Source organism: Galeopterus variegatus, unplaced genomic scaffold, assembly GCF_000696425.1.
Source record: "Galeopterus variegatus unplaced genomic scaffold, G_variegatus-3.0.2 Scaffold12233, whole genome shotgun sequence".
In the NCBI taxonomy this organism is placed as follows: domain Eukaryota; kingdom Metazoa; phylum Chordata; class Mammalia; order Dermoptera; family Cynocephalidae; genus Galeopterus; species Galeopterus variegatus.
The window spans coordinates 2881-13082 of NW_007738344.1; the positions used below are offsets into that span (position 1 = coordinate 2881).

The 10202-nt window shown below is 39.1% G+C and overlaps 1 protein-coding gene across 1 annotated transcript in view; it reads right to left on the minus strand.

Annotated features, from left to right (window-relative positions):
- The window catches only part of LOC103611001 (glycerol-3-phosphate acyltransferase 1, mitochondrial-like), a gene marked incomplete at its 3' end in the record, with an annotated part of 39540 nt that overhangs the window by 2616 nt on the left and 26722 nt on the right, over nt 1–10202 (minus strand). Inside the window, exons 2-5 of the mRNA XM_008595052.1 lie at nt 5935–6026; nt 4836–4966; nt 3541–3663; nt 1119–1192 (exon numbers count right to left, since the gene is read on the minus strand). Of these exons, the coding sequence (XP_008593274.1) occupies nt 1119–1192; nt 3541–3663; nt 4836–4937 (299 nt within the window). The remainder of the gene's footprint in view (nt 1–1118; nt 1193–3540; nt 3664–4835; nt 4967–5934; nt 6027–10202) is intronic.

The following is a 10202-nucleotide window of genomic DNA, read 5'->3' on the forward strand; positions in this document are numbered from 1 at the left end:
AGGTTGCTGGTTTGATTCCGGCTTGAATGACTATTGACTATTTAACCTACTGATTGTTCTTGAGATATGTTAAGGAAACTGCTTGAATGCTGTTTAAATATGCTAAGAAAATTGCTGTAGGAAGTATGTGGAAAAGAAAATGTTTACTAAGGACAAGCTGTTTGCTGGTGAATTAACTTAGCTTTTTACAAATTACATTCTGGAATGTCACATTGTTAATTTACTGCTGTTACAAGTTTTACACTGCCTGTTTTTATGTCCTTCCTTGATTATTAAATCAACTGATTTTTCTTGTGAAACTTCCTTTTCTTGCCAATAAAAAGAAAGGCTGATTTTGGATAGGGGCTGCTGCTCCCCTGACAGGTGGCAGTCCCTCCAGGCCTCATTGATGGTACTTTGAGTGAATTCTTTCTTTCTCTTTTTCCCATCTCAGTTACACAGAGGAAAGTGTAACAAAGTTCTCATCACCTAAGCCTCCTGCTCATCTACTCCAGGCATCTACTCTTAGAATTCTAGGGACTGGTAGCACTTCTTGCCTCACAGACGTTCACACAATGTTCCAACCATCCTTCCTTATCCGTTAGCCTGGATTCATACAAAACAAAGGCCTTTTTCTCTCACTCTAGTACATATTATCCCATGGCATATTATGCCATCCCCATATGCCTGGAATTTAGAAAAGTCTTAGGTAAATAATAAACCAAAGAACATTTACTAAATAGAGAAAAATATCTTCTAATACCCTATACATTAGGCAGATTTTAATTATTTACACTTCTGTAAGTATAAAATAGTCATACTAGATTACAAAACACTTAATCCTAGACCTCTCCCCAAATATTTTCCATATTTTGGTACACTGCATATGCAAAATCAATATACAAGAATGAATAAGTTAAAATACACTATAAGTGACATCTACACTCCAATGAAAATATGTATAAGTACAGCAGTGGTAATAGTAATAGGTCTCTCTGGTGGCTGCCTTCAATTTTTAGATGAAGAAGCTCATATTCTACTAACTCTCAAAAACATAAAGAGATTTATCTTAAAGTATATCAATCGTTACAGAGTTTTTCTTTTGATATTTATTAGAAGTATAGGAATTTTCTTTTTACCTTGTGTGAGTTTCATTGATATAAATAACATTCCGCAAACCCAAAGATGGAATACTGGGGTTGAAAAATTTATCCTATATAAAAGAAAATGAATATAGACATAAATACGTAACTGAATAGATGGTGAAGAGTTCATATTACTAGTTCTCGATGACTTATAAAATTCAAGCATAAAGTTAGGAATTGCTTCAAAAATCTAAGTGACAAAGAAAAAATGTTTTACTGAAAAGTACTTTTTAGGCTTCAAAGAAAGTCACAAACTCAAAATTAATCCTTAAAACCTTAAAACCAAATGAAGTAGTACCTCTTCCCTTCCTGCCCAGCTCCACACCTGCACCCCAAAAGAGTTGAGGCAGCACTAGCATAAGTCATTGACAGAAACGTCAAGACATTTGAGTGTTCCCAAAATACTATACTAAGTACCGTGCAGTTATTGTTAAATTTCCCAATAATCTTGACACATAAAAATTATTATCCCCATTTTATAGGTGAAAAAATTGAGGCTGGCTGGGGTTTCGAATTTAATCTCATATATTGCTCCAAACAGTGTGGTCTTTCTATTCCCCTTAAGTGACTGTCCACTTTATGAGAAAATGTACATCTACAGGTCACTCTCTTTACAGGGGATCCTGAAAGATAATCCAGAGATAGCTCTGCTGAAAAGAGAAAGTCTATGGCTTTATCAATATGGGCAAAAAAGGTAGATGTTCCACAAATAGATGCTAAAAAAGAATAGTGTACCCTCAACAAAGGATGTAAAAATATTTAAATAAAATCTCTAGAGAAAAGGAAAAAAGGATTTCAGAGAAAGGACAGCAAATATCACAAAGTTATATAAAAATATTTTCAAGTAAGTTATTTTAAATGAACATGCCAGGGAAGAAATTAAAGATCAAACTCAGCTCTATCAGGTACTATATTTAGCAAAAATCAGTTATCTGTTACACCACCTATCTATCCCCACCCCAAACCATCACCACCACCAAGCAATATCCTATACTCTGTCCTGACTCAAGAACACATTGTAGTTAAGATATTGTTTTGGTCTTTTAAGCATTCAAAATTAGAATTAGGTAAGATGCTAGATCTAAAAAGAAAAGCCACATGACCTTCCATTTAAATCTTTTATTTCCACTGGCCTACTCTGAACTGACCTTACTCCTAAACTAGAAATTTCCATGATCCTTCAATACTACCAAATTCTTGTAACAAAGAACTTGTGGTTTAAAAGAAGCAATATTTATAATGAGACATTCCTGAGCAGACCTGAACATATAACATAAACTGCCTGGGTTCCACACAAACCTCTCCCATGTCAGAAAATCCCTTTATACCAGACTCAGAATTCTACTTCCTGCCAAACTGACCCTTAGTAAAAAATTCACACAGCAATTAGCTATTCACACAAGTTATAAGCACCCTTTATAAATGGCAGGTAGTTAAATGGCAGGATTAAGTATATCCAGATAACTGGCCCATCCCAGAGAGACTTTTTTTTTTTTTTTTTTTTTTGTGACCGGTAAGGGGATCGCAACCCTTGGCTTGGTGTCACCCGCACCGCACTCAGCCAGTGAGCACACTGGCCATCCCTACATAGGATCCGAACCTGCGGCGGGAGTGCCACTGCACTCCCAGCGCTGCACTCTCCCAAGTGAGCCATGGGGTCGGCCCCAGAGAGACCTTAATATTCAGGTATAACAAAGGTATAACAAAAAGACATACCTTTTACAAGGTAACTCTACTGCCTTAGAACACAGGCACGTGAATTCTGTGTTCCTGTGCTAACTTGTTCCTAACTTGTATGCTTCTAATGCCAACTGCCATCAGAAGCATACCTCTCACCCAATCAACACTTCTCAAATAGTACATTGTGTTGTGTTTTTTTCATCAAAATAAAACAATAAACCCACACACACTTTCTTAAATCCTTATCCTAACATTTTAGTGACCATCCTTCACTATCACAAAGTCAACAGACAACTCCCAAAACTAAATTTCAATTTAGCCAAAGCTAAGAGCAAAGTCACAGCTTTACCTTCTTATTCTGTCCATTTTCTCTCTCTCATCTTGCTAGGATTTAAACATTAAGTGCTAAAGTTCAACACCTAGAAGTTACATGAACTCCCACCAACTCTTCAGAAGAGTTAACTGAAAGTAAGATCTACTGTCCTCCTAAAATCATACTAAAACTACAAAAGAACCAGAATATTATCTAGTATCAATTACAGGACCAATACTTACTAAATAAATGAATGGAAAGGAAAATTTAGTCAACTTCTTTACTTGGAATATTTGGTTTATAAACATGGGACTCAGTTCTAAAAATGAATTAAGTCCACTAATATAAATTCTCACAAAGTTGGAAATCATGTCACATATTTCACTCTGTTTATTAAAGGTCAACAAGTAATAACATTCTTACCCAGCTCTGGGGAGTGCAGGAATAACAACATCTTCCAACGAATGGCCTTTTCCGGCTCATGAGGCTTTCTTTCCATTTTAAGGTTGCAGATCTGAAGACAGTAGGTCTAAAACCACACTCATCCTAACAAATATTAAGGAAAAAATCGTGTCTAAATGGCAAGAGAATTACACTTGTCCACTTGATCTCTAAAACTATTTCAGACAGAAGAGAAACTTATGACATGTTCTTCTGGTAGTATAATTATGTATGTCTCACATCGTGATTTTCATTTAAGTACTCCCTCCATAATCAACACTTGTCAAAAAAGCTTGGCACATAAGCAAAAGTTGAGTACCTAAGAATAGTAAGTAATAGCTGGTAATAATTGCTGCACACTCAAGGCATCATTCAAAGGTTTAAAAACTAAGTGGTAAATGGTCAAACGGACTTGTGACAGAGCAAGATAAATAAATTCAGATTCCTGAATCCTTATGCTAACAATTAACCTTACTCCCTTTAAAACACATACTCCCACAGTAGAACTATAAAGGCCTTACACAGTGAGCAAGTTGTTTTACTACAGCTTAAAATAGTTTACTTTAAATAAAAAAACAAGGTAAACTTATATAACATTCCTTTATCTTATCATGAAGAGTTTAAAGGCTGGAATTTTAAATTACAGCTTTGCTGTTCCATTAAGGTCAAACCCTACTCTTCTGTTCTACAACTTTTTCTCTTAACTTTGAGCTCATTAGTTGCTCAAATCTCACAGATTTAACATTCTCAAAAATAAGCAAAAAAAAACCCTTTTTTTTATATATAGCAGGTAGCATTTGAGGTAATATTTAAAACATGCCATGTTATGTTGAAATAGGGAAAACAATACAAGAAAATGCATGCCCTTTGGATTAGATTCATACCATAATTTCATAGTTTTAATTTCTTAAGTTTACTTCCATTACAAAATTCATGCTTATTAAATATAACTTACAGAAGGAAGATAGTGATAGAAAAAAAGTTATTTAAAATTTCACCACCCAAAACAACTGCTAGGGTTTTGTCCCTATGGAAAGTGTTTTGCTTTTTAACATATCACTGTACTTAAATTTTCTACCTAATTTTTTCTTCCCTCTTAATACATAAAATTTTTAAAATTATTAGACTTCATAAATATGTCTTCTAAAAGTTGGAGGCAATTTCTGAAGCTACTAACCTTTACCTGATATTAGGTTGCTGCCAGTGTTTCACCTTCATAAATGACATTGAAATGAACATTTTTTGTTGAATGCTCTTAACTCTTATCTTAAACTTACCCATTCCTCACTTGCATGCTTACATCGACCAACACTGTATTCTGATGAATTCGGCAGATAAGAAACATCTATTGTGCCAAGGGTAAGTGCAGATTCATCCATGTCACAAAGTGTAACTCCCAAATCATGTGCTATAAAAATATATACCATTTAAGTTAGAGAGGAATCCAAAGAATAAATACCAGAACTCGAAATTCTGACTTCTATATTATTTTGATATCCATAATAGAATATCAAATGAACTACTAATGAACTTCTACTAGTTGAGTCAGAGTGTAAAAACTGACTTTGATGATGTGTTTATATGAACTCAGGCTGCCCTGATGAAAAAAAAAAAAAAACATTTGTATCCTAAGACTTCCAGAATACACAAGGATACAACATTTGTATCCTTAGACTTTCTGAATAAAACAGCTATGAAGAGTCATTTGCAAGTATAAATAAGAGCTTATTTTAGGTATGTGACAAAGAATTATTTCATTTTTGTTAATAATTGAGTAGTTCCTGGGAGAATGAATGTGTTTAACATGTGTTTACATGTTACATGTATGCACACAAGTAGATAACTTTTTAAAGTTATGTACTGGTAATTTTCACTCATACATACTTATACAATGTAAAATAAAGCCAGTTAGGACACCTCTAAAGTTTCCCACTTAAACTGAATTAAGTTCTTAATTTTCTTGTGATGCCTCAAAAGAAATGATATTTGCACTTTTAATACACTTCTTTGAAATATCAGATTTATAAGTTTTCATTCTTTTCAATCAGCCTTTTCCCTGCCCTAAGGGAAAATGCTAAGCGTGAACTCCTACAATAGATATTAATCTAAAATACAAATACTTTCTAACAACAATATGTATCTTCAAATTATTTCAGCTTTTGGCTGTTTCTCACCTGGCCTTAAATTATTCCTTTAAAATCCTGAAAGATCAAGTCCAAGTTAACAGTGTTCCTTGGAGGGCATATTCTGATTTCTTTACAATCCCCATATGGTTTTGCTGAGATAAATGTTACCCACGCATAACGAGTATGTCTTCAACAATTTAACATAAGTAACAATCTAACATAATAAATGGGGGGAGAGAAAGCAATGCACCCGGGATGAAAGTTCTGTGTTATAAAACTTCAGCACTCAGCTATCGGTTTCGGGTGCAGAATGTCCATACAACAGGGGGAGCCCGCTGCTGCCTTAGAAAACGAAGTGATGAAGGGATGGGGGGAAGAAAAAGAGATGTGAACCAATAGGAAGTCCACACTCGCTCCCCACCTCTTCTCTCCAGGATCAAAACGTCAAAAAAAAAAAAAAACAAACCTTCCGGAGGCAACCAACAGGCAGAGTGGGCTGAGGGGAGCCGACTGTGAAATCCGAAAGGGACGGAGGCAGATCTGGGGTTTAAATCCCCCATTGTTTACCATCTGTGTGAATCTGGACAAGATAGTTAACTTCTATGCCTCGGTTTCCCCATCTCGAAAACGGGCATAATATGATAGAACCTACCTCCTGGGTTTCTGGGAGGACTCAATAATACGTACAAAGCGCCTAGCACACTCTGCGACACACAGTGAGCGCTCCGTCCAATCAATGGTGGCTGCTGTCACTGTCTCATGCCCAGCACCAGCTGGTCTCGGAGCATCCTCGCTGCCTCAGTGCCTCCCGGGGCTGGCTGGCCGCACGCCCTCGGTGATTAAGGGACTGAGTCCGGAAGGACTCCCTCCTCCCCCGGGGAACCCACGCTGCAGCCTAGCCTCCGAGGGGGAACAACCCCGACCTCCACCCCAGCACGAGCCCGGCCCATTTCTCAGGAGAAACCCCGGAGCTCGGTGGAGGAGGGACAGGAAGACCCGGACCGCCCCGGCAACTTGCAGGAGTCGCGCCAGGTCCAGAGAGAAGGGCCACGACGCACCTGTCCCGGCGCTCCCGGCCCGGGCAGCCTCCCGCAGCCTGCACCGCCCTGGCCGCTAGCACCGGGCAGCTCCGGCTCCAGCTGCGGCATCTGCCCGCACTTGAAGCCTCAGCCAGTGTCTGCGGCAGCGTCGTGCCCTGATGACGCAAGCGGCGCGCGAGAGTGAGCGCGCGGGGGCGGGGCGGGGGCCCCGAAGTCTGGGCGCGCGGCGTGGATGTGAGAGTGGAGTGTGCGCGCGCGCGCGCGTGTGGTCCTAAGTGCCCATTGGGCGAATGCTGCTCATCTGGCTTGTGTCCCCGTCGGGCTTTGTTGATAGTATGTGCACGGACCGTCTGGTTTTATGTGTATATGTGTGGTAAGTCTTTTTTATGAGATTTGTAAAACTATGCAGAATTTATTAAGGATGGGGGAGGCAGGAATTGCAAATGACCGCGTTGTGTCATTTCTCTAAGACAGGCTGAGAGCCTTTTCCTTTAAGGAGGAAAATGAGGAATGAAAAGAGAAGCAAAGCATCCAAAGCCTCAATGACACAGGAGAAACAAGTTTTTTTTCTTTTGAAATATATTGCACAGAGTGGTGAATATAGTAAATAATAATGTATTGTACATTTCAAATGTTCCCACCGCAAAAAAATGATAGGTATTTGAGATGATGGATATGTTAATTAGCTTGAATTATTCCACATTGTATTCATAAATCATAACATCACTTTGTACTCCATAAATATCTACGACTATGATATGTCAATTTACGATTAAAAAAAAATAAATAACAAAGGTTTGAAGGAGTCTGAATCCAAATTTCCCTACCTTTAGCCCTTCAAACAAAATAACACTGGGCAGGAAGAGGTTCTTTCACAATATTTGTCATACCGTTGACAAGGCCAACGATTGTTAAGAGCATTTGCAATTTAGAAGGAAAAACATAACCTTTTACATGCACTCAAGCAACAAGCAGTAAGTATGAACTAGAATCTGGACATACAGATGTGATTAAGACATAGTCCCAGCCCTCAGGCCTCTGCCACCACTCCTTGTCCCTCTTGCACTCACTAACCCTTATCCTCCATTCAAAACGAATCTTCATGCATGTCCACCCCCAATCAAAGACAGTCCACGGCTCCCCGTAATCCATATACTTGAGCCTGGCACATAAGGCCTCCACAGAGAGTACTCTACTTTTCCCTCTCTTCTCCAGCAGGAGCCCTTTACTTCTACCTCTCTTGTTGTCCCTACATAAGCCATGGACACTTACACTCCTAATTCTGCCTTCCCTAGTCTCTCCAGCCCTCAATAACCACGCCCTTCTGTAAAATCTCACAGATTTACTATGGTACCACACCTTGGGTCTTTATCAGTTTGTGTCAGTCTTCCACAAGATTACCAACTCATTATGCTAGTGACTTGCCTCAGTCTTCTAGTTAACACCAAAATGTGTTGCAATAGTAAGCACTCAGTAAATGCCTGCTGAAGCTGAGGAACAACAAGAAAAACAATTCCTTCACTTTAACTTTCTACTTCTGTTTATAAATCCATCCCAAGATGCAAATGTTCTTCTCTTCTGGAACAACCCAAAACAGTAGGAGTGGATATTCATATTTTTAAAAAAGGAAGAAAGATTTTGAGCTTCTTGAGGTCAAAGACCTGGTCTTTATTCAACCCCACACATACCTTAGCAACAAGCACACACCTAAGTATTCAGGGACTGTATGACTAGAATAAGATGAATTCTAATCCCAAAACATTATGAAATTTTGTGTGTAGGTTACTGGTGCCTGACAAAGAAAAGAAAGAGGGGAGAAAATGGAGGAAAGTCTTAGAGTTTGAAGTCACTGCTAAAGAGTATTAAGAAATGAAGTAGAGAGCACCACAGGGATGAAATGAAAGTCAGAGAGAAAAATTAGATTGTCTTACATAAAGTTCATTTGTAGGTAACTCTTGTGTAACACCCATTGCACAAGGGTTAATGTACTTGTAGGAGATGTGAATTGCAATGCCAGGTGTTTCAGGTTACTTAATGAGAATTGTTTTGGAAACAGGTGACACCCTCAGCAATCTGTTTTATCAACAGAGCCACAATAATTTATAGTAATCCAGTCTAGCCAGCCAAGATGGAGCAACAGAACTGAATTTACTCTCCTGCCTAAAACAACTAAAACCAAAAACAAATAGGCAAATATAAAACGTGGCTTTCAAACATTGGACATCACGTAGCAGCTCAGGACAGTGGTCCCTAAGGGAGGGGAAACAAATCAGGTAAGTCCTATGATTGCCTTGATTTACTGCCTAGAGAGAGTTGCCATGCTGAAGTACCAAGAGGGGAAATCTAGGAAGAGCTAGGCAGACTCCCTGAGTTGAGGAGATCAAACTGGAAGACTAGGGCCAAAGCAGCTGGAGCTGGGAGTAGGGTACCAGAGAGAAGAAAGCTACACAGAGAAAGAAGCATCTGTGGAGATCTGCAGAAGACCTTCCTCCATCCTTAGCTAATTAGCTCATGTGTGTGAAGAAGCTACCCAAAGCCAGGGAAAGAATCACATATAAAGAGAAGAGAGAACAATCACCAAAGCTTGCACAGGGCAGGCAATTATTCCTGTTCCCCCAAGCCAGAGTGGAAAGGTGTGCAGTGATCATACAGGACCAGGAATAGTGCCTGATCCTGGCACCCAGACCGGAAAACCTCATAATTCATGACTCAAATGGTCTTGTTTTGGTAGTGGGCAAATTTAGCCCTAGAGTAAATATTGCTCAGGTTCTACCTAACAAATCTTAAAAGCCCACCCAAAAACGATCAAACTGTTTCCAAAAACAAAGTGTCCCATTACAAAGCACAGGAAAACTTATAGGAAATCAAAAATATCCAGCACCCAACAAGGTAAAATTCTCAATGTCTGGCATCTAGTCAGAATGTTCAGGCATGCAAAAAGAAGCACGAAAAAATGACCCATAGTGAGGAGGGGGAAAAAAACAACAACAATCCATTGAAAGAGTCCTAGAAGTGACAGAAATGGTAGAATTAGTAGAAAAGGACAGTAAGAAAGTAATTTTGACTGTATTCAACAGGTTCAAGAAAATAGAGGAAAGAGATTGAGCATGTTTGTTAAGTAGAGACCTGGAAATTCTTTTTAAAAAAATCTCAAGATTATGAAACCATTGTCTGAGATTTTTAACACACACGCACACACACACTTGTATAGGATTAACAGCCGATTGGACATTACTGGGGAAAAAAGAGTAAGGAATTTTAAAACATTGTGATAGAAACTGTCTAAAATGGGGCGGCTGGCCTGTTAGCTCTGTTGGTTAGAGCACAACCTTGTAACATCAAGGTCAAGGCTTTGGTTCCCTGCACCAGCCAGCTGCCAAAAAACAAAAAAGAAAGAAAGAGGGCCGGCCCGGTGGCGCACTGGATAGTGCGCCGCTTGGGAAGCGCGGCGGCGCTCCCGCCCAGGGTTCAGATCCCA